Genomic DNA, 25,903 nt, shown 5'->3' with positions numbered 1-25,903 from the left:
TGCATAAATAAGGGTCTCTGGCGTGTGGATTTAGGCTAGCAAGAATGTTTTTCTGAATTACTGTTTTAGTGTCCAACGTGATCGTTAAAAGGCACTGTAATATTAATCTACCCCTGGTCTCAGTCACAGTGAACATATTCTCATGGTCGCTGCATTGAATCACAAACAATCACATAACCCATGTCCTCGACAGCTGCTGAGGGCCTCGTGTACATTATGCAATCCTTGGGATGAAGACATTGCACATAAATAATTGAACCCGAGATGGAGAGTGGGGATTCAATGACTGCCGTTGCTTAAAAAAGTCATCGCTTTAAATTCCTTTTAAAAGCAATAGGCAGATGAAAGCGAGGCATACTCTTCAGAAATAAAAGAGAGAGAGAGAGTGATAGGAGCAATTCCATAAAGCGCACACAGAGGACATTTTCATTTAAAAGGTTTCTATAAGCTGCTGAGGTACAGTAGGCTGCCCTCGGATCTGTGCGGAGGTGGTCTAAAGCCCCACATGTGACTCCTGTAAATGAAACACAGGGACTGCCTTCTGAATCCACCATCTGTCCACTGCTCATTTGCTGTGCCTCTAAAAATACAGATGACTGACCACAGCGGGGCCACAGTCCATCTGGTCAACCACAGGAGGAAACCCCCCCCCCCCCCCCCCCGAAACAAACGAATAACTCAACCTAGTCGGGTTGGCGCTCTATTCATTCAGCTTAGGGCAGTAAGGAATTACACGGCCCTACCAAAACTTGCTGCTGTGTCATACTAAATGGCTAGCCCTGAGAACTGGTGCATAATTTCAGTGTTGTTTCCCTGTCACCATAACGTGCTATTTGTTTCCCTTCATTCAATCAGAAGCCCTCATTATGAGATTTTGACCGTAAGTAGACCGCTCGCGTTGTGTTATTAAATTGAAGCTGTGCCATGCAATGGCCAGGGAGGAGCTCTGTTTACTCCATTCTGGAGCCAGCTGAGAGAGAGAGGCACAGGGGAGGGGGCCGGGGGGTTAGAGGGCCCCACCTTGGCGCCCTGGGCTGGTGATATAAAGTACCCGGATCATTGTTGTCTGCCTCACCAGCTGCGCTTTGAAAGAGCAGAGTTTGGAATAAATAGGTTTGGGATATAGCACCAGGCACCTTCGTAGCATCTTGCTCAAGAAAAGCAAGGCGATCCAAATGGTCACCAATTACCCTTTAAACTGCACACCGCTGAGGCTGCTCTCTGACAGAGCGGTTTGTCAGGCGCGGTAAGTGGAGTGACCGCCGTCCCCACACACAAATGACACATCTCCAGAATAGCCGTCTAACGGATGGCCCTAGCACTGTAGGCAAAGCTTAGCCTTTAGAGAACGGCATAAGAAAGATGTTCATGACTGTCTAATTACTGTTGTGGGTACTGCAATCTCTCTGGGCAAATGACGAAGAGCTGTTTTCGCAGAAAGACAGGTCTTCAGATGACTGATGTTCGGATGAGATAATTGAAAAGAAAAGGAAGGGGAGGTGCAACATCTAAAATGGTAAGCTACTGTTTTTTCAAATATTACAAAGATATTTTCAGTGCCAAATATTTAAAGATGCTGCACATCCTTGCAGAGAATCTCCAGGTTCCTTTACACTAAAGAACCAGCTATGATGCCAGTATTCCAAATTCTTTACAAGAGCCTTGCTTTGTGATACAGTTTCCAAGATAAACCGCAATTACTTCACCATCTCTGGCCAAAGCTTCCAGTGACTATGCACATCTGGAACCCACCGTTATTCTACCCGCCACGTGGCACACCATGTGCCAAAATACCAGGATGACCCATTGATGGGATATTCTCACATGAATAAACAAGCCTTGCTGGCCACTGGCCCACTAGCAGGGGCGTGTAAGCTGTGTAAACAGTCACACAAGCTCTCCCTCTCTCTCTCTCTCTCTCTCTCTCTCTCTCTCTCTCTCTCTCTCTCTTTTTCTTCCCTACTCGCCCCCTCATTTAAATGCACCATTGATCGCCATTTGGTAAGCCATTAATCCACATAAATGGATTTTAGAAACGGCCACCATTCAGAAAAAAGAAAAAAAATCCAGCATTGCATCTAATACAATAATCCCCTCCGATCTGAGACTGAAACATTCAGGTTTTTAAGAGGCTACAAGTGAATAGGAACTGAACTCCCAGGACCCTATTTAAAGAGGGGGGAAAAAACATGGCCAGATAGAGAGGCCGCTAGGAGGCTTACCTCGTCGGATCCCGACCCAAAGATGAGCAGGTCGAAGGGGATAGCCGCCACCATGTCGATGAGGAACCACCCCTTGAAGTAGTGGATGGCAATCTTGGCCGGGTGGCTCACCACCTCCTCGTTCACGTTGACGTAGGTGGTGCGGAAGTTGATGAGGATGTCGATGATGAACATGATGTCCACCATCAGGTCCACCACGTTGAGCGGGCTGCAGGAGTAGCCACACTCGCGCCGCAGCTGCTCCTCACGGTCATTGAGGAGGAAGGCGGCCGCGTAGGGCGTGAAGATGGCTGTGTAGATGACCAGCAGCAGGATGAGCCAGTCCCACACGGCTTTGAACGGGCTGTAGTGCAGGATGGTGAACTTGTCGATGCGAGACGTCTGGAGTTTGTACTCAGGCAGCACGTCAGCACCTAAAGACAACACCTACATCCACAGACGGTGAGAGAGTGAATGCCATGAAGACATAGGCACCAAAGATCAACTTCCTGTTTTTATATTGTAAAATATATTTAATGACATTCACAAAAAATTTCCATGAGTAAAGGCTCTATTTCATAAGTGTGTGGAGCCAGCTATATTTACACTGGTCTTATCTTCTAAATCTAATTACCAGTTCCACATGAAATACTAAGAAAGATGACTACTGCCTGGAGTAAGGACATTGCACACAGCCTGGTATGCCTCTACCTTATCTTTGTTTTGGACTGCTTTTTTCATTCCCAATGTCAAATACCACAACGGCATAACTTCAGAGACTGCTAGCCACTGAGAAGACTGCTGCTTACCGGAGCTGAGTTGTATATTTTTTAATTACTTCCAGGCTGATATGTCTCTGTACTTTTCTATAAAGCGGTTTCAGTAATTCTTTTGCGGATATAATTAGGTTTACGCAGTCTCAGTGTTCTCTTCAGCACCACCATGAAAACCCCCAAGCCGTATTTATTTCCTTGAAGGCATCATTGACACTGACACAGCTACTCTCAGAGGCAGAAATATTAATCTCCTTTTGCTCTTGCTCTCCTATCCAAGGCAACCACAGTGTCATTCATCTCTCGGCCTGGTTATTGCTACAGCAATCCAGGTAAGGCATTTCGCCCAAGGGCATGACTGCAGATATGATACTGCAGATATGATTCTGCAAATCTGAGACGCTGTGCTGCTAAGCCTTCCTCTGAGAGCACCCCAGGTCTTGGCTTTCATCTTACAGGGATAGGACCAAGGTCTTATGTCCGTCCTCACGCCCAACGTGCCCCTCTTTGTCAGGGATATTATCATAGCTTAAGACAAATCCTATGCTGTGACAAATTACTCATTAAACTGTGTGCCTTCAGTTGATAGACTTCTGACGGTAACCCCCTTTTCACATTTGATTTCCAAACATTCCACAACATTCCGCAACGCATCCGCGTTTGTTAAGCGCTTTAAAATGGTCGATGGGAAACCCAAATGGAAAATCTGATGGGCCTGTGCCCGAGTGTGTGGCTAGAGGTTGTGACTTTGTCATTAATTAAGGACTAATCCAGGTGCCGAATGCTGTAATTCAACCCTCAATAGTGAGTGCAGGCATCTGTTTAATGAGCTCTGACAGTCAGCAAATGACTACACTTTCGCTGATAAATAGTTCATTAGAAATTAGGAAGGCAGCGGGGGGGCTTGTTTAGTGTCACCTCAGCACATTTCTCTGCAGCGCCGGGGATGAATTAGAGATCTCGTATTCATCCATCCGTACGGGGGGCAGCGCAGGTAATTTCCAAAATCCCTCAAATGTGACAAGCCAAGCACAACCCACAGCACAAAATGGGCTACAACAAAAGCTGTCTCTGCACTTTGTAGTGAAGGCTTCCATCCATTGAGGAGACTATCACGGGCAAAATAATGCTTCTCTTTCAGCTGCCACAAAAAAGGGTTTTGAGTGCCATTAAGAAGCCTTGGCCTGCTGCCCTGAAGTGCAAGCTGAGACTGATTCTGACATTAGCGAGAGCACAGTTGTGTATTTGCCCTTGGAGCCAGACCACATTCAGTGCAACCTTGAGCAAGAGTTTCAAAGGTGCTGCCAGGGCACGGAAGGGGTATGACAAATCAGTTTTTGTTTTTTTTGTTTTTACATATACAACAAATAGATGCGAACAAATCAATATGGCACTGAGCTTTAACAAGACTGTTTCCTCTCAGCAGAGAGGAATCCATTGTAGGGTTGGAACAGTGTTTACTTTCTTCACTGTGTCAATGGCAATGCAACAGTGGCTATCGAGAGAGAAAAGATTTAGGATTCTGTGACCTTTGTAAACAGCATTCTGTCTGTTGACTTTTGGTTAAATATAATCTGCTTTACATACATTTCCATACATATTCCTACAAGAAAACCTCCCTGCAAAAGAGGATTAGCTTTTTGTTAAGCTGGTGGAGACAGCTATTCCTACCCTACAGTAATGTCCAGATAAAGCCATCAATAACATCAATAAAACGCTTAGCATTAACGGTGCACACAGAAAACAATTGACTCATCATGCATTCACTATACTCAACCACATCACACACACCCCTTACCTGTGTTACTTTCTCTGTCACATTGTGTGTTCGATCTTTGACTTTGGGGGCGATGATGGTTTTCTCTGAGGACGGTGGGGAGGGGGCCTTCCTGTCGTTCGCGTCTGTGAAGTTGAGTCCAATGAGCGGAATCTTGTTGATGGTGCTGTACTTGTGTATGTTGGAATCTGAATTGGAGCCCAACAGGCTGGATTTGAGATGGTTGAATGGACCTGGAACACAACACAACACTCAGACCCTCAGAGGACAGTAAGTGTGGTTCCTCCATCCACCTCCCCCCACACACACACACACACACACAAAATACATACAAACACAAACAAATGTTTTCAAGTCGATTCCTGAATGTATCACTCATTACATGAGAAAGTCAGGGAATTCTTAAAGTAAGCAACCCCGGGTATAGAATGCTGCATCAAAAAAATAAATCACATTTCATATTTAAATGGGTTCTAGCTGGAGAGGGTATTAATGCTGGCAGACTCTGTTGTGGTTTTGTTACATTTATGCGGCACACTCTGTGCTGATAAAAAATATAGAAATGTAGGCAGCCCCTGCCTGAGCGATAACATTGATGAGACTGACTCACAAGGTGCAGGTGTGGGGTGGTGTGTGTGTGTGTGGTTGGGGGGGTGGGGGGGGGGGGGGGGGAGTGGTGGCTGCGTTCGGGGTCTCATTGATTTCCTGTCCAATTAATGGCAAACCACACTTGATTCATGCAGGGGCACGAAGAGACAGCCACGTCTCCGCCGAATAATCAGGCCGGTGCCGGGCACGAGCTGAGCGCCGCTATCCCACACTAACAGCACCCATTAGGCCCCTACAGGCCCCACACTAGAGCGGGACTGACGAGCGCCGGGCCCGAAGGTGTAGCGAGTGACATGACATGACACAGGCATCTGTGCTGGCTTGATATCACCCTGCATTTACATGTAGTTAGCAGGCCAGGATGACTCAACTGTGTGTGTGTGTGTGTGTGTGTGTGTGTGTGTGTGTGTGTGTGTGTGTGTGTGGCAGAGAGAAAAGACCCTGTGGTTACAGGCCTACCAGTCTATGGCCTGATAAGCAGCCCAGTAGGCATGGAAATGCAAAACAGGTTAAAGAGGATGTAGGTTAGGGTTCTGCTGGTTACATTTTACACTTAAAGGAATGTATTTTTCAAGACCTATAAGTCCACATGATTGTGACATCTGTCAGAGTGTCCACAATCAACATCAAATGATTTTGACATGAGGCTGATTTCCTCAAATCCCCCTGTTCCTGAAATCAGTACCATTTTCTCAAGGATTATTATGGAAAATCTCAACAGAGAAGAGCTTGCTGATTGCAGGCTGCCAATCAATGAGCTGTGTGGAGCGGTTTAGATGATGACAAAGAGAAATCACTTTAATCTCAAATCAACATAAGTGCTGTTCAGGAGGTAAGAGGGTAGTTATGCATTTGGAGGTATTTTATCTCAGGTTAGCAGGACAAATTAGGGAGAACTGAGTGGCACGCAGGCCTCTCCTGAGGGAAAGCAGACTCTGTCTCACGTCCTCGAAGAGTACAATGAGTTACTGTCTGAAGTTTTTGGGATCATCGCAAGTTCAGCATTTGTGACATGAGCTAATCAAATCACTTTGAACATAATTCTGGTGAATGCGTAATTGGTAATTTTTTCCTAATGTAGGAACATAAGCCTAAGAACAGGTGAATTTCACAATCATAGCCCTTATCTATGACCTCTCAATGACACACAAAACAGCAGAACAGGCGAGTACCTTCACTGGTGTTTCTGAGCACCCGCTTGCTGTTGGCGCTGAAGCTCTCGAGGTCGTGAACCGAGGAAGCCCGTCTCCGGCTGTACAGGGTGTCGCGGGACGGGGCCTGGGCCAAGCAGGTGGTGGACTGGAGCAGTGTGGAGCTGCGCCTGTCCCAGGACGGCTGCTGGGGGGAGGAGTGGTTCACCGGGCTGGTCACGCTAATGGGCGAGGAGGGCAGGCTGGAGCCGATGAGGGCCAGCGTGTCGTTGGCCTTGGTGGGGCTGCAGATGTCCTTGGTGGGCGAGTGGAAGTCCCTCATGGCCACCGAGTCGTTGCTCTCTTTGGGCGAGTCGATCATGACCGTGTCCGGATCCTCCTGGGGGAGAGACTGCTTGCTGGAGCCCAAGAGGTTGAGGGATGGCAGGCGGAACCGGAAAAATCTCCCCTTGCCTGATGGAGGGATAACAACGATAAGAGAGGTTTTCTTTTGTTTGCAGAACAGATTGCGGTACGTGAAACTGATGTTTCTAATTACCTGCCAGAAGAAGTCAGGCAACCTTAACAGTACCACATTAACTGATAGCATTGCTATGTACCTTTTACAAACCATCAAATAGTCTTTTTGTCATCGCATATAAACTGCATAATCATGAAAGATGTAAAATGTGCATAAAGGTCTACGCAACATTTTATATGGTCACAAAACTCAAAGCGACAAAATAAATCAATAGAGTCAGCAAGCCTTAAGCTTCTTTCACACTGGCCTCCTCACCCAGGAAAAACATGGGTTGACCATGCATGTAATCGGGGCTATCCTGGGTTAAGTCACCGAGGTTGACAAGGCATGTCAAGACCAGGGTTGTATCCTGTGTATTAACCTGTGTTATTGTTTTAATAGGGGTGAAGCATGTTAACCAGCTCATGTTAGAATAAAGTATAGGCTGGTGATAGAGGGCACGAGTAAATGGAGCTGAAAAATTACATAAATTAGTTTCTTGTCTAGTATTATTTAGGGATGCACAGGCACGCATTCTTTTTTCAATGCATAAAAAGCTTTTAGGAACAATGGTATTGTAGCTAACACTAGTAGCTTATTGGCTACTTAAAATGTGGCTAGCAGACACAAAAATCCTCTCTTAAACTTCCTTTAAAAATCTACCAGTGCTGAAATATTCCCTAGGTTCTTTGTTTTGATTAAAAGTGGAGACAATTTGTCTGTGATCATTTTGTTACAAATAATAATTTGGGGCAAATGCTCCACTGTGACCCAATCAACTCTAAGTATCCTTGCTGGTTGTTACTCCAAGACTTGTTACGGCAAAACGCCTTTTCTGCCTGATGAATATTCAGGGTTGAAGTAGGGGGAAAATAATTGCATCTGGCTGGGAGCAAACAACAACAAAAACGTTGTCTGCTTAAGACACTGTTCATTTGAATGTCACTGGCCTGCAGCATCTAACCGGGAACAGTGCAGGTGAACAGCTGGTCTTAACACAGTCTCAGGTGAGGCGATCCAAAGACGTCATGAGCTAAACAGGCTTTAAAAGGGTATTCCACTCCACAGTAGCGCCTCTGAATAATGATGACCCAGGAGTTCTCCAGGTGCGCACTCAGCATCAAAGGGACTTTAATTGAGAACAGGAAACTCCAAGATGTATATTACACATTAAACAGAATGTGTCAGGAGACGTCTTTCGGTCTTTATTGGCTATCAGTTCTTGTAATAAGGGCATGTCTTAATTAGATGTTGTTTTCAGCATGTTTATGGTTAATCAAAGCCTGAACAAACAAACAAACACACACACACACACGGACACACACACGCACGGACACACACCCACGGACACACACGCATGGACACACGCACGGACACACGCACGGACACACACACACACACACACACACACACACACACACTCACACAACAGTCCCATGGTATCTGACATTCCCTTGTATTTGGCCCCCTTTGAAGATTAATGCATTAATAATTGGGTTGGTATGGATCAAAAAAATCTATTGACAAAGGCACCCTCAGGAGAATTTTAATGGGATGCCTCTGAATTCTCGTAGAACTCAGCAGTTTGTGGAACATGACAACAAAGGCTGGAAAGAAAACACACCCAAACACACACACACACACACACACACACACACACACACACACACACACACACACACACACACACACACACACACACACACACACACACACACACACACAGGCACTCACAGGAGCATCTCCAGCTGCCGGGGCTGGTTGCGTATCAGGTACAGTACAGTAGCATATGGACAGCGGACACTTGAGAGTGCACGCTCGAAGAGCCTCCACGGGAGGGTGCCTCTGAACCCGGCTCGGCGGAAAAGAAACAATGGCCAGGGCTGAAAGCGATGCCGGGCCGGGGAGGGAAACCTGAAGCAGAGCCGTCTCTCAGCGCTAACTCAACGCGCACGGCCACCGGTGCCAGCTGCCTCCCAGCTGTCACATGCGCTCGTGTCGCAACAACCTGGGTGCACAATGCTGCCACCCGGGCCGGACACGACTCCTGGACACTGGGCACACTCGTATCGCTGAGGCAGCAGATCTGGGCATCTGGGCATCTCTCAGTGTCGGGACAAGGGGATTTGAAAGGGAGCTTTGAGAGGGAGGTGATGTGGGGTTTCACACAGCGTGCTCATTAGAGCAGTCAGCAAATCTTCCCCGGGCCTCAGGGGAGTGGGCTGACTTTAGTAACAGCAGAAAGTCACTAATTAGAAAACTAATATAAGGTGCTTTAAGGCTGTGGGATGAGGGGCTAGCATGCCTGCCAGAGCGGGAGAACACAAGTTAATAACGCAGCCCTGCAGGGGGATCATCACCACCGCTGCCTACCACGGCTCCTCTCTACCCACCCACCCGCCCGCCCGTTCGCTCACAGACTCAATCATGTCTGGCACTCTGAAGAGAGAAAAACATTAGCTCTTTGTTCAGCTATTTTTGTGTCTACTGTAACGCAACACTCGCAACTCAAATTCGGTGCTGGCTGTGCCTTTGAAGAGATACAACTCTTGATAACAGAGAAGAAAAAAGGGAAAGAAAGAGAGAGTTTCGTAAGCAAGCCCTACTTAGGGGCCAGTGGTGATCATGCATGTTGTGCGTTGCTCATTGCTTTAGTCAAGTTCAGATTTAACTGGCATGAAAACATTGCTCTGCTGGGGTTGTTATGTTGATGCAATGTCTTACAGCTGAGGACAACAAAGAAGGACGATCCGAGCATAGCTTTATATCCAGATCAATGCTATAGAGAGAGCCTTTTGGGCTAATTTGCTATGCCATTAAATTGTGCATGGGTCACTTGCTGAGCACATTCAATTTTCCCTCTCAAAGCAACTATTATGTTATAAGCAGAAATTAGATCAAAGTAAGAGACTGTGTTTATAAAATGATGTACAAGATGAAAGGGATAGGTAAACAAGGGAATATGTGCCTTCTATGGTCTAGTTGTCTTGTTTTACTGATATTAACATTTAGGTGAAGAGCTGCTCCAAAGAATGGAAATCGGTATGGTGTAGGTTTTCTGGTAGAGCTAAAAATATGTGGATGAATGGCTCTTCCTGAAATGTCCTCAAACTACGGGATGCTCTCAGCACAGATTTCAGAGTCAAACAGTTATACTCTACATTGTTCAACTACGTGTTGCCATGGTACCATAAAATATGAATACCCAACCCCAAAGAAGACAGAAAAAAAATGAGGTGTTCCCATTGGTCAATAAGGATCTTTGTCTGGGAAGCAGGATCATACACACACACTCGAAAACACACACACACACACACACACACACACACACACACACACACATACACTCTCATTCACACCGTCGCCCTGCGAACAGTGGATGGATTCCTGCTGAAGAGAGCAGGCTGACTCCTCTCTCACAGCTCAGTGAGAGCCAACACTCTGGGTTTAGCACCTCCAATCCAAAGCACGCAAAGGTGCCCTGTTGACATTTACTTTCCCGACAGAGCCGCAGTGGCCCAGGAGAAGACAACCCCCCTCCCTACCCCCCCGCAGCCCCTACCATCCAAATCATCCACTCCCCCATCCCCCCCCCCCCAACCCCTACCCCACACTCTCCAGTCCACACGGCACAGCTCAGTAAACCCACAGCTAAAAATAACCCCCGGCACAGAGAACAAAGAGCACTGAGAGCGGAATTCCAGAAATGACGAAGCTGCGCGAAAGTGGAGCAGGAGAGGCAGCCGAGCCTCTCATTAGCTGGCGGAGTGACCCCCCCCCCCCCCCCAGGCCAAGCCCCGTCACCTCCCCTCATGTTAGCCCTGGCCTCTGCGGCTGGGTACTGACTACCTGTTCAGGTGCCTCACCCTCGCGCCACAGATTTTGGTGTGCCAAGGTGGCAGAAAGGACGCATTATACACCAAGCGATGTGCCATTCTGAAATAAGCCTAGGGTCAAGTGAGGTGCCTTGAGGCACGCCCAGATAAACTTAGCAACAGCTCGTCAATTAATCTGGGCCTACGGTGTAATTGCATGCGCTGCATATGCAGATGAGCGTGGATAATCTTTTATTAGTGTGGCAGCCAATTATGAGATTGGCCTGCCACTAGGCAGGGGGGGAACAGGAGGGGGCCAGGCTTTCTTAGGACCGCTGATATCCACCAAGGGCCTCCTGTCCAATTAGCATGCTCTGGTTATGACCTCTCTCTCCTCTGCCAGCATGTCATCCATTTGAGAGCCTAGTGAGAGGGAAACTTGGAGGACCTCTTTTTGAATTCCTGTTTTCTTTTTTTTTTTGCACAAGGATGTTTTCATCCATGAAGAGGCCGCCTGGGAAGGACCTTAACCGCAGCTAGAGGATAAGCTGTCCTCTTCCGCGGCCTATGGTTTGACAGGCTCATACACTAAATAGCTTAATCTATTCTGCCTGGAGAACTAACACCATTAATAGTGTCATAATCACAGCTCAAGGTGTGAGTGACAGCCTCGACCGCTTATCTCATTACTACTAATACGTTTCCTGTTTACATCTGCACCTATCCTTAAAAGCACATCTTACACTGTGTTTACAACTGTGATTTGTAGACAGCAATGTTTTCAGGCACTTGTCAGAGATGCATTTAGAATGATACTGAGAGGGGCAATGAAATGACTGCTGAAAATAGAAAATGTCACATCCTAACCAATCTATGTGCCATTCTAATCTACGCTAAAGGCAGCATTAGATGTGTCTACAGTGTCTACTAGGCAGCATTAGATGTTTATGAATGACATCATCACATGTTTAAACCTGGGCCACACAGTTACAGTCTCTTTATTTCAGTTGGCTTTGGCCTGTAATTGATAATGCATATTCAAGACAGAATTATAGCTTTGATCTGAGCAGTGTGTAGTGTGAAAAAAAAAAATCAGAACATAAGAACTCACGTTGCTCAGACTTTGCTGGGGGTGTGAGAGGGTAGCGCTCCAACAAGTCACTGCTCCCCTCGTAATCGAAGTTGAGGATGAACATCATCACCACTCCTTCCTCGGTCTTCACTGGGATTATGTGAGTGATGCACAGAAAGTCTGAACCTAGAGGAAAAAAGGGGGAAGAGAGAGATAAATAAATAAATAAATAACAAAAAAAATGTCACGTTTTCTTTCCCTGCCGCAGCTTATTCTTTTCATCCTTGGATTATCTCTCTCATATGCTTAAACTGCTTTTGCACAAATAGAAGCACATCTTGTCTGCGGAGTATGCGAGGCACGGGGCCGCTCTGAGCCAAATTGCTACGAGTGAAACAGAGGGGAGGTGTAATGAGAAGCAGCAGAATAAAACCCCCAAAACAACACGGTTACATTTACGGTATCAGCCCCGCGGTGGTCAGCAAACCCTCAGGGCCACTCCAGGAGTCATTCAGTGTTGAAAAGCCCATTCAGGTCGACAGTGGGGGCTCACATGGAGTCTCGGTCAGTTTGGAAGAGAGAGGGGTGTGTGATGGGTGATGAGAGCAATACAGTTAGCCTAGAGCTCCACACCCCCTATCTCTGTTTCTCCATCCCCCCCTCCCCTCTCCCTCCACCCTTGCCTCCCTCCTTCCCTCCCCCTGTGAGAGCCCAGCACAGTGCAGCGGCCGCCGCATGTGGCCTGCCCAGACACGTGGGAGCCCCGGGGCTTAGCTGGACATGCACAGGGTAGACAGGAAGAGGGGAAGAAAACAATGATTTCAGCCACTGCCCCTCTGCTGTGAGCCTCGGGGATGCCAGCACTTTTTTTCGCCCCCTCTCCCGCTCTCCCTCTCTGTCCCTCTCTCCCTCTCCGAGACCAATCCTGCCCTCATTGGTGATCCGATGAGCTGCCTCCCAAAGCCCCTTTAGTGGTTGGCTGAATCCATTAGCAAAAACCCTCTTGTCTTGTGCACATGATGAAGTGATAGCTGGTGCTCAAAGGATTAGAGAAATATTTGGGTGTCTGGACCACAAAAGGTTAGCTTCTCTTTATCTGCCCTCTGAAGCCATGGGGCACCTATAGCAAACATACATTAAGCCAGTCTGTCGTTGGCATTAAAGAGATCTATTTTTAGATGAATAGGATAGGCTACACTTGAGTGCTTCAAATAATTGTCTTGTAATGAGGTAATTAGTTGCAGTGGATGGAGCTTTATGGTGGAGGCAGATTTATGGTTTAACTGAGGTCACTTGCATTAAGATGGTCAGATTTTAACCTGCTCCATTGTTGTGATATATACCTCAGTGTCTACTAGAGCTGCATCCACAGAGCGTCTAAAGCAAAGGAAGATTTCTAAGGTTAGAGGTGGGGTGAATGACGATCTGTATCCCCCATGGGAATGTGGATACTTGTGGTCTATGTAAATCTAGTGTACAGGAAAAACAGACCAAGGATGCAGTATGCTGAATGCTACTCATGTAAGGGAGTGTTCTTGAGAACGTTACAAAAAGGAGGCCGTTTTTAAAGCAGCAATAAGGTGTTCTGTTTCAAAACTAGCAAGCTAACTACCTAAAAGGCATGCAACAACCTTGCAAACACCACCACCAGCCCAGTTGACACTGATAGAAGCTTGCCAACACACTAACTGGGGTCTTTTGACAGTGTAGCTGGCAATGTCATGTTGTGAAAGCTTTTCTTCCATTTCTGCAGGGTGTTTCAGCCCAGAACACAGAACTACATAGGGCATATCCTGGATGGCTAGAGGGAAATACACAGGTGTTTATCTGTCCTTCACACGACCATATGCTATCAAAATGAATTTGAGCATGGTACCAAAACTAGTTGCCTACAATACCATACTTCAAAAAGTGTCAAATTGTTGCATAGTGTTACTTTAAGATGTATTTCTCCACGGACTTCTATGTTTTTGCATCAAAAGGTATTAGTATTCCAACCAAAGCATTTCAAGTGTGGCATTACTGTAGAAATAACTCAAGGTAGTTAAGACAGCACTTTTTTTAGTGCGAAGGACGTATTGTGGATTTTGCTTCATAATCTGGCCTGGAAATGTCAAGGACAGTTAGACTTTAAAATAAGTGAGTTACATTAGGGAATTATATTTTGAGCTATGTGACGAGTATTCATCACTCTATGGACACTAAATTTGAAAAGCTAAAAGAACTACAGTTCCCATAAATCTAAAGGACACTTAAAGAGAAAATGATGTATTCATTCTACTATCAGGTATTATTCATCCTTATAATTAACTTTACGAAAAAAAACTGTTGTAAAGGCAGCTGCCTCAGATGAACCCTTTAATTGCTGTTCCATGTGACTAGTACAGCCACTAGTGAATGAATGTATTGTACTGTGCTCCAGACAGTGTTGTGTTGTGTATAGTGATTTCACCTGTAATTACGACCATGTAGTAACTGTGAGGTGTGTGTGTAATTATACGTGTAGTGTTCGAATTAAGAGTGTATTCATGCTTCCCTCTTATGTTAAGGTCAGCGTGTATCTTTTTTTAGCGATTAGACTGTATGTCCACTCTTAAACTGTGCCTGTGTGTAAGACCCAGAACATTTCCCTCAATCTGTGTCTATGTCCTCCATCTCAATAAACGGTACAGTTTTTTTCTTTACCTGAACTTGCCACTGAAAGCCAGTCAGTAATGAGATTAAAATTGTATGGAAAGAATAACGCGATTGTCTTGAATGTAAATGGTTTAGCTTTAAATCTAATCCTTGAACACTGAAGCTTTATCATATAGTCTTGTTAATACAGCACACAATTGCTTTGGAACAAAGCCCAAAAAAAATGTTTGACCAAATCCCAAATAATAACCGTTGCTGCTGAAGTGCCCTTTAGATGTATGTACTCTAATGTATTTAGTTGTCCACACTTTTGCATGCTAAACCTACCTCTGCGATGGATTTGAGGAAACATATGTCAAATTACTGTAGTTTAATGTAGATCAAGCTAAGAAACAGGGATGTAACTAGCTTTGGCAATAGCCTCTGTGCTTAAGTGGCCTAAACTCGAATTCTGAATGGTTCCATTAGGTAAATGTTTTTCTAAATCTCAGAACGATTAAAACTCAGAGTCGGGCCGTAGGCCCCTGTAATACATCCTTTCTGGTTTAACTACATAACTATGAATGGATGAGATCACTTTTTAAATCTCTATTTGATTCCACTCCTCCACAGTCCAAAGCCTAACATTCTAAGCATTATGACAAATGGAGCTAAACACGTTTTTTTTTCAGCATCTTGTAAGACAGACATTTCATTTCCCCGCAAGAAACTGGTCCAGTAGTTAAGCTCCCAAAAAGACTTTGAATGCGCTCTCCAAAAAGCTTTACTTCAGAACCTTTTCAGTAATAGGGACAATTTGTTTACAATCTCTATTTTCACAGTGACATTAACTATGAAAGAACTATTAAATGGTTCTAAAAAGATAAGATGCTCCCAATATAACCTTTAGTAGATCTTCTGTAGAGACAAATAAAGTAACTCCCCCGAGTTCTGGATGGCTCCTTTTTTATGACTGGACAGTGCGCCACACGTGTGGACTGATTGATTTAAAGAAGGGATTATCCTCAGGGTGTGCTGGCCTGACTTCATTACGAGTGACTGTGACTGATCATCGGAAAAATCGTAAAAAAAAAAAAAACCTACAGTGCCTCCACAGCCTTCCCCCAGATGAGCACACCTAACCTTGTTATAAACAGCAGCAAGCACTAGTACTGCTCCACACTCACAGTTTTCCTATGAGAGTTCCTTGTATCTATCCATCAACAACAATCTCTACTAGAGATGCATTTCCGAAAGAAAATGCAAACGGGATTGCACCACACAAGCAGTCGGCTGTTGCATACTGTAACCTATTTGACTGTCCTACCACCTGTTGGATGAACAATAACTATAATCTAAAAAGGTAAGGGTCAGCAATTCTCTAACACCAATGACCTACTGATATTCTGGTGCACAGCCAATGAGTTGATGGTTGACGGACTCAACAACTTTGTCACACACAATGTCTGCTGGCTTTGTCTTCTCTCCACTTTATGTTTATGACTTCCATCTTGCACCTCTTTGAGGCACTCCAAAACCACTAAACCGAACAAAATGCATTTGACTTTCGCCCATTCACTTTTAATGGGAAAATAAGTGCTAACAAACGAGCGGACCTATCAGTTACACAGCACACTTCAAAGCATTAGGACAGACCTGTTAGCGCTGCAATGAAATCAATATTGTGAGTTGAAACGGCTCCAAAAATGCCTGAAACAGTAAAAATAAAAATAATAGAACCTAACAAGATCAGTATGCTCGAGCAATAAAAGCGTACACACAAATCTATTTTCATGTGTTTACAGATCCCAGATGATGCTACACTTCACAACCCCATAGTTTTGCCCGTAAATCAATGTCTGTGCAAATTGGATTGGAGCATTAGTCTCAAAAAAGCAAGAATGGGCAAGTAAGGCACACCAGATAAAAAAGATGCACCATTCAATTGCCCTTTCTGAACTAGCACACTGGTTAATGTACTCCATTATACATACTATACTATACTCAGTGAGCAAATTATTTTAGGGATTTTACTGCAACGTATCACTTTCTATGGAGAGTGTTCTCTTTATTTCAGAATGTTTCAGACAGTACAGGGGTGAATCAATCTGTAGCTGGAAGACATCGATAGAGGCCCCACAGGGGCCTGGTTGATAACCTTTCCAGCGTTCATAGTGCAAGTAGCGTAAAATACATAGAGAAATGTTGCAATAGCCACAAGCCATTGCTTTGTATGAAAGGCAGTGAACCTGGAATCCTAACTCTGACCCTGAAGCTTAAACTTCACTAATACTTTAAGCTGCGTTCTCCAACTTTAATTGTTTATCCGATTACAGAAATCATTTTCAAAAATCTGGACAAAACACTGATGTATCTGCTCATGAGCTGCCCACGCAGGATTGGAAGATGGGTTTTGTTGTGAACATTGTTGCCATATTGAGGCTGTTAGCAAATATGAAAGGGTCCCACCACCACGTGCAGATATACAGCATACCCATGATGACACAGACGCTAACTCACTCAGTAAATTGAACAACATAAACAGTCCCTGGCTCAATGAAAAGATAACTTAAAGGAGAATAAACTTCAGAAACACACAGACACACACACAGACACATGCACACACACCAACACAAGGACACATACAAGAGTGGACTCAGGAGGGGACTCCTTTTGTCTGTGCGCCCCCCCCCCCCCCCCCCCCTCACCTCTCCCCCTCCCCCCAACCCCACCTTTCCACCAACAACTCCCTTTATCTCTTCATGTGGCCTGGCCTTTGAAAATGGAGCCTTGCGTATGCTTTCCCCTCGAGGTGGGGTACCTGACGTGCAGCGGGCGGGCAGATCAAACAGATCCCCGGCACAGCCAATGCAAATGCATTCTGCCAGCGTCCACTCTCCCCCGGCGTGTGGACGCACATTGGCAGTGTTCACAGCGCTCCGTCCCCAGAGCCGGCTCATGCAGGCAGCCCGTCAGTTGCATTCATTAGCAGGGCACTCTCTGTCTGACTATATATAACCAGCTCCTGTTGGACCGCATTAGCTATGTCAGCCCATAATAGGGGTGGCTGGCTGGCTGGCTGGCTGCTGGAGAGGTGGTTGTCTAATTTGATCAAGATGTATTTGTGCAGTTGATGGATGGGCATTTTCTATTGGGGGGGAGGGGGGGTGGCATTTCACCTGAGCTACATGAACATCTTGGGTTGGGTTGTTGGAGTGGACAGAGAAATTCATCTGAAATTCAGCTGATTCAGTAGTTTTGAATAGCAAAAAATACACATACGTATAAGCCACTTAAGGTAGGATCTTGAGTATCCCCTTTGGGTGCCCCAGAACATTGGATTCTGCTGTCTCCACAGAGTTCCACTGTTATGTACCTGGACTCAGAAAGCATTCTCATCTCATTCACAAATATCCATGAAATTGTCATGGATAGAGAAGCGCAAAGATGGTTTAAATTCAGCACTACGACCTATTTACAAAAAAGAACAGCTCACCTGGACACAGATGATAAATATCACTCAGGAAACTCCAGTGGCACACTCACCTCTGTTTAGCTTTCAGAAAATGTGCGTAATCTCCAATTTAGAAATAAAGCCTGCTGAATACAATAAGCCCCACTTGATCATTCATTAATTTGTTAGCCATAGCGAACGTGATTCCCCTCTCAGCAGTTCACCTGCTGAGGTGGTTCTGGCAGGTGATTTTTGAAAAGCCATCACCTCAGGCGTGAGGGGAGCCGTGCGGCTTACTGGCAGATAATGCAGCGGAAGCCTGTTTGGGCAATTACCTCACCACAGCAGATGGAAAAACAATAGCATCCCAAAGAGGTTAGCTATGGGGCGACCACTCATCCTGACTCATGCTGAATGTCACCTCTCCTCAAGTAAATCGTGAGGAAATCACTTCTCTGGAAATATGCAGTGAAACAATATGGCCGAAAAAGGAATGAAAGGGTTTTTCATCAAAGGGCCTTCTGTGCCTTCTGTTCCACTACGTGAGGTAGAATTTCTCCTAATGGAAAATTAGATATCACACCAGCCTTCCAAAAAAAAAAGTAAGAGAAAAAGTCAAACAGAGAGAGAGATGCTGGGACATTTCCTACTTTTTGCAGAAATCAGAGCAGACTAGAGATTAATTTACACCCTTTGATAGTCATTAGAAATGATTGCGGGGGCAGGCAGGTTTCAACATGCTGATTGAACAGAGAATTCATTGCTTGATTCCCTGCCAACAGAGAGCGTGGGGCCAGACTGGTGCCAAGTGAACAAAGTGTCTAGATCTTGACACTGACCAATCAATCCTGGAATTTATTAGCACTATGCTATTTAAGGAAACTTTGATCGAATGCACAGGGATAAAATAGCTCTGAATCAATTGATAACATCACTACCAAAGCTTCGTTCTTTCTGTGAGTTTCTGGCTGAATGTCATACCATAGTTTACTTGTTTCCTTTTTCTCTGTCTTTCTTTTTTTTTTCTTTCTGTGTGTCATTTAAATAAAACACGCACACCTTCCATTTAATTTTAACAGGCTTCAACTCTCCTTTAATTAAACGTGTGTTTACTCAAGTGAAAACCTGCTGGGTGTCAGTTTATTACATGCCTGTGAGGTGGCAGAGAATACAGTGTACACACAGCAGATAACTCCTCTTCTGACAAGACTGGCAATTTCAGCTGAAGGGCTATATTTACACTGTCATATTGAAAGACACTAATGACAATACCGACCCAGAGACAACGAGCATTCTTGACAATTTTGGTCCTCAAACTAGCACAACATCAGCCACTACTACTCCAGTCCTGAGGTGTGTCACAAGTTACACCTGTGATTATGCTGGAGCCTAGAAATGGCAGAATCTCTATCATGCATACATAACATGTAATACATAAACAGACCCATCATTACACAACAAGGGTGTTTGTTTAATGTCTAAATGTGGAAGAGGAAGATTTCATTTGAGATTTGAGTTGAGAGGTGGTGGGCAGCCCCACTGCTGTGTGATAACGAGCTAACGAGCTGAAACTGAGTAATGCATGTGTGTATGTATGTATGCACAGACACAGGGAAACTCTGCTGACACTGTTGTTCTACTCCCCGAATAGCTGCTTCACTACAATAACTGCTGTGCTGGCACCAGTGCCCCATGTTTGGGATGAAGAGAAGATGAATTTGGTTATGATTCAAGCAACCATATGTCCCGAAAATAACCAAGCAATAATCCAAGCCCGCATTTTCATAGGTTACCATGCATGAGCACCAACGTGTGATTAAGCACCGAAACCTCGTAAGGGGCCAAAAGTAATTTCTCCTTTAAAACCTGCTGGTGTAAGCACATTTCAAATTAGGGGAACATTTATCATTGTAAGTTGCGTGTGCTCAATCATCAACCCATTTAAATAACATAGTTATTAAGGACCTGCTTTCCTTTACAGCATTAGGCTTCTGGATCAGATGCCCCCACATGTACCTTTAATAACCATACAGAAATCTATGGGTGAGATTCCCTCTCTGCCTTTCTCAATAATAATCATCCATCTTCTGAACTGATGCTGACAGATTGTAGGAGCCCTGACACATATACTATATATAGTAATGTAGGAAGAAAGTGTGAGTAAGCAGCACTCTATTGGCAGGTAGAGTAGCTTTCTAGAACACAATGTATTTACATTCTATATAAACATTATGAGAACTGTGTTACACATTTGAGGTAAAATGCTCTTAAAAGAGTGAATCATGTTTACTCTGACTATGCCAAGGTCTTAGTATCCCCCACCCCCAAATCATATGAGTTTGTTTATTTAAAGCCTTAATGTCACTTAAGCATCAACCCAGTCTAAACATGCTATGCAATTAGAGACATTAGCCATCCAATTATTTTGGTCCAGCAGAAATTATATTTCTGTTGATATTTTGACCGACTGTAATAAGTAATTAAGTCTTAATTAAGATGCTTTTTGTGTTCGTGTGAATATGCAATGGAATATTCCAATGAGGATTTAAAAGCCCTGGTGTAATTTCTTCCAAGTCTCGTAATAGTTTAATAATCCCCTCTAGAAACAGAATATACACAGCTTTAAGTCAGAAATATCAATTTCCAAAAGAAAAATGGACATTCATTATGCCTCCGGGCAGTACTATACAAAGGGACTAATTCAATCCATTACTGCAGCTGCGAGTTCTTCTGTGTTCTGTCGTCAGAAGGTGTTTTGGACTGATAGATGCTTCTAGAATGAAAATGGGAGCTAGTTTCACCACCATGGGTGCACTTTGCAAGCCCTATCTCTGCATTTAACACACACACACGCACACGCACACGCACGCGCACACGCACACGCACACGCACACACACACACACACACACACACACACACACACACACACACACACACACACACACGCAAAGAGGGGAGAAAAGCAGGATGCCAGACAAGGCGCTTCACTCTTTTCCCCTCTACCTGTCTCTCAGCGAATGTTAAATTCGGGCCACTGGGGAATGCAAATGGTATTGATCAAAACATTTTTGTACTTGACTGCACTTCCTACCGGGGAAAGCCTTTTTTAATATCAAACACATCCATCAGCCGAGAGAGCTCTTTGTCTGCCGGACTTCATCAGAGCGGATGCTCAGCGAGGCTGGCGGCTGAAGGACATCTGTCTTTAGCAAGCAGATAAGCACAAGGCTGATCCGCCGTATCATTGAAAGGTTACGCAGTCAATCATTACCCCCTCGTTCTGGATTTGGACAGGGGGAACGAGCGCACCCCTCTCAGCCAGAACGCCGCTGACTCAGCATGCTTTTAGAGGTGGCCCTTCTCCTCACACATAAATTGAAGGTGCACAAAGGTCAGTTCCCATTTCAAGATGATGGAAATTTTCATTCGTTTCCGATTCCACCATCAATAATTAAAGCATCACTGCTCGTTTAAGACATCCAGCAGAGTCCGCCTCCAGCCAAGGAGGTATGTTCCAGGTACTTGCTCTGAGGCAGCCTCCAGGAACTCAGCACAACACAAAAAAAGTACGACCCCGCAGAAATAACTAGAAAAAAATAGATGAATCACGTGTCTTCCTTCGACTGAGGTAGGTACTCTGAATTTGTACACCTGACACACAATAAATCTCTTTTACCAGATCAAAGTTATTTGCATTAGAAGTGCTTATATGTCCTCTTAGTGCTCAGCTTTAGAAAAAGGTAAACTACACTTGCTTTGTAGTGTAACAGATAGTGACACTGTGAAAGGTAGTTAATACAAATAGCCTGCCTTACCTAACCTCACAACACAAACAATGCATCTCCCAGCCAAAGAAACCTGATCACTCTATTTGTCTAGCACATTTAGTCACTTAACTGCTTTAAAAGCGGCACAGTTTATCTCTCATTGTGCCAGTGATGCTGAATGTTGAGGGCTCAGTGACAACATCTTCATGTATGCCTCAATCTGAATCTCATCTAAAAGGCAAAATACACTTTTTGTGGAGAAAAGGAGGTTAATTCAATGAACCAAAAAATGATGGAGACAGAGAGGTCGATGTCAATAGTGTGAAACAAGTTTAGGCATGTGGTCATCTAGGCCTGTTTATTCTCATCACGCATAATATCATTATGCGCTGCCCGGTGCATTAGTGTAATATGTGTTAGATCCCTGCCTCTGCTAAAGCATCCAATTACAGGGAATGTAAATTAAAGTGCTAGGAAGTGACAGAGCAGTCTGTTTGGGTAGGAAAATAATCAGAATCCAGCCATTCCCTGGGGAGAGGTGTTGAAATGTAGATCAACGATAACAAAACAAAAAAAGAAGAGGGAGAGTGCTTCTTTTGCAGCAGTCAGGTGGGCTGTATAATCTCAACATCATTTCATAATCTCTAAGGACGGAGGCTCTTCCATTGGTTTGGCACACTGCCTATTGATTTAGTTTCCCCTCAAAGAGGAGATTGGGTTTCATTCTGAAATGACTCCCACTGTAGTGCCGCTAGCCGTGGATATACTGCAGGTAAATGTACCTACATGATGTTATGCATCTTCAAATTCGAACCGCAATGACATGATCTACTGATCAACAGCAATTTAAGGTGTATCAATCAAGCTTTTATATTCACAATAAATAATCTTCAGTAATCTTAATGCATGCCACACTGAATATACAGTGCATGTATAGCACATGCATATACATATTATTGATGTATAGTGTTCAGTTGTAATATGTTATTTCCAATTAAAAAACATTTGTGTGTATAGTATTGCTTAGTTGACAGTGCCAGTGGATTTGGAAGGGGACTCATGAGAGGTTTATATGCATCTGTGTCTGCACTCAAAAGGCATTACACTTTAAACTAGTATACACAATGTTAAAGAAAAAAAAAAAGAACAAGAACAATACAAATAAAATGATTACATCTGCCAGATGAAATTTTACAAATGCACTAAGGTTAAATGGTTACAAGGATAAATCTTTCTTAAAATGTTTTCTCTTTGCCAAAAAGTATTATAATATGGCCAAAAGGGTTCTGTATGCTGGGCCGGTTGCATAACCATGCATCAGATTTAGGCTGCTGCTTTGGACTGTTCTGTCCTGTCTGTCACAGTGTATCCAGAGGACTGGGATAAATCGAGCCATTGTAAGCAAACCCAGGAAAAACAACATCAGTGTAGACCTCGAGCAGAAGGGTAACCAAGGAGTTCCATCACAACCGTGCAAAACTGTGAAATATAGAACAGAATTTGCAATAACATACATCCACAATAGGGATTTTGTTAAATAGTTACACATTTGACATTGAATTTAAATACTGCACGCAAAGAAGCAGATAATTGAATGGTTAGGCACAGATTAAACAGGCGTAGTCTATCCGGTGTCTCGGGGAGAGACACAGGGAAGAAAATCACATTGGCGATATCAGGCTTGTTTGGACCATCCCTCTCCCATCTCTGGTAGGGATGCTGGTGATGCAATCTGACAGGGTTATCGTTGCGGGGGCCGTTCCGCACAACTGTATGCACCATCGTCGAATCAGATTGGGGAGATATGGGGGTGGGGTTGGGCTGGGTTGGGGAGTGTAGAGCCTGGCTAACCCTTTGTTTGCGGTGGGCCAGCCATGTGGCTTTTTCTCGCCTCGCTGGAGCTCAAGCGAGCCAGACGCCATGGCCTACATTCATTTTTAATCATGGCCAATGGTAGTCATCGTAGGAAAACCACAGGCTTCTTGAGACTAGGTTACTGCTCCCTTTGGTGGGTGCAGTTGAAGGTGTTCAAAGACATCACTCGGTGTCTTTGTTTTGTTGCTTTTAGAGTTCATGGTGCAACAAGGACTACTGAAAGAAAGTGTTATTAACACTAATAGTAAAATCAATGTCTTCACAGTTAGACCTACCAAAGCCTACCATTATGAGAGTGGCAGTCATATGTCAAATGTAATTAATTAACAGTCTTTTAGAGAATCTCATTCTATTGAATCGCAAGATATCCATTTTGAGATGTCTTCACCAACATCAGCCAAGACAAATAACAGGGTTAATTGTGTGCCCACAGCATGGCGTGCGCTAATGGTTGTGGACATTGTACTGCTTGGCTAATGCAATGATGTGAAATGGGTGACCATGCGTTTAGTCCTCATTAATAGCATGGGAGAAAGCTATAAGTATTCTTCACCGTCTAAGAGGGCCGCACAGGTGCTCTATGTGCAGCCGGCTGAACGGAAAGCTCTCTTTTCAGAAATGACAGTCAATCTTTGGGTCAGAATCTCAGCAAATGGCAGACAATAATTGGCCATGATAGGATAGAAAAGGAAAACAGTGAATAAGTGGATTGTGCTGGAGGCAAAACAGAGAAGGACAGAGATGTGCAAGCGTAGAAACAGCAATGCTACTAACAGCCCTAGAACTGGACTGTATTTTCCCCACACGGGTAGATGCGAGCAATTCAAGGTTATTCATTATGCATAATTTTCACTGCTAATTTATTGAGTTTTTGGGGATAATTGTAACTCACAGTCATGCTCTGCCTTCCACCCAGCTCTAATTGTGGACGAGTCCATCACCTAGAGCTAATTAGCACCCGCCGTCCGTCTTAACAATTTGCACATTGTTTGCAGCTTCTCTTTTTTGTTTAAATTCAGAATTTTATGTGAGCCAAATTCGCCCCAGGATAACAATTGTAATGAAAATGCAGTATAGTATAAATATGAATGTAATGAGGAACATAGAAGAAGCCTATTGTTTACCATTCAAGTTCAGTACCACAAAACCACAAACCCAAAATGGAAGTATGGGAAAGCATTGCGCAGTAAGTGGCTTTAACAGGATTGTTCACTTGTTTTATAATGAAATGATACATTGACTCTGTAATTGTGATTGCTGGTGAGCTAGTTGTAATTGGAGGTTAAATATTGACCACAGTGGCTAACAAAAGTCTCTCCTTGCTGGCGTTATTTGTTAAATTTGAGATATATCTTGATGCTTTGGACAGGGATATGCTGAGCAGCTGCGATGAGCAATCTCTTCTTTCCCCCCAGCTGCACCCCCTCCTCACCCCCCCCCCCCCCCCCTCTCCTCTGTGCCATTATTCAACTTCCCTCCACAAACATCACCTGATCAGGAAAAACCTGCATGATGAAACTCATTTCAACCAGGGCATCCGACAAATCTGCCGCAGAGAACATCTCCTTGCCCTGTTGGAAACAGGCAATCGCTCCACGGAGCAGCGTCTCGTCTGGCTAGGCTCCTTCGCAACCTGAGCCCCCAAATGAAACCTGATATGTTTTTTTATTACATGAGCTTGTTACTCTGATCGGCTGACGACGTCACCGCCGTAAACGCCTGACCCTGGGTGGAGACGCAGTCCTGCGGCTGGACCGAGGGTAACCAAAGAGGGGGGAGACGAATAAAAAATGCATGTTCCTTTTCAGAGGCAGTCATCCACATCTCATACGGCGCACGCACCACACGAGTCCCCTCAGCGGCCCACGCAGACTGACAGGCAGCCGCCATGGGGAGGCCTCCGCTGTGGAGCCCTCACCCAGAGGAATAGGAGAACAGAGGGAGAGGCAGGGGGGAGATGCAGGGGCGGAGGGTGGGAGGGTGGCGGGGGCTGTTGTGTGACGGGGGCTCCACCTGTGAAACCCTGCACCACACACACGCCACATGTTCCAGCTCCGTCCGCACCTTTCTCCTCCAGGCCTGTTAAAAGCCCATTATCCGTTTAACTCGAGCATGCAGCTCGGTGTCAGCTTCCTTTTGTCAGACACATTATGTTACAAAGTATTATTACATCCCACCGGACGAGCTTCTTTTACAAGACCCGTCGAAAGTAAAGTATTTACCTCATTAACGGGGGGAACCATCCCTCATGGTAGGAGGGGTGTGAATTAATGATGCGGCACTATGGTTTCGG

At 44.7% G+C, this 25,903-nt stretch overlaps 1 protein-coding gene across 1 annotated transcript in view; it reads right to left on the bottom strand.

Annotated features, from left to right (window-relative positions):
• The window catches only part of LOC308366031 (potassium voltage-gated channel subfamily H member 7), a gene marked incomplete at both ends in the record, with an annotated part of 45,090 nt that overhangs the window by 13,364 nt on the left and 5,823 nt on the right, over nt 1-25,903 (bottom strand). Inside the window, 4 exons of the mRNA XM_080839668.1 lie at nt 2,223-2,648; nt 4,773-4,984; nt 6,533-6,964; nt 11,937-12,083. Of these exons, the coding sequence (XP_080695794.1) occupies nt 2,223-2,648; nt 4,773-4,984; nt 6,533-6,964; nt 11,937-12,083 (1,217 nt within the window). The remainder of the gene's footprint in view (nt 1-2,222; nt 2,649-4,772; nt 4,985-6,532; nt 6,965-11,936; nt 12,084-25,903) is intronic.

This window comes from Sprattus sprattus (genome assembly GCF_963457725.1).
Source record: "Sprattus sprattus genome assembly, chromosome: 5".
NCBI classification, from domain to species: domain Eukaryota; kingdom Metazoa; phylum Chordata; class Actinopteri; order Clupeiformes; family Clupeidae; genus Sprattus; species Sprattus sprattus.
This window is presented reverse-complemented; position numbering and strand designations above follow the sequence as displayed.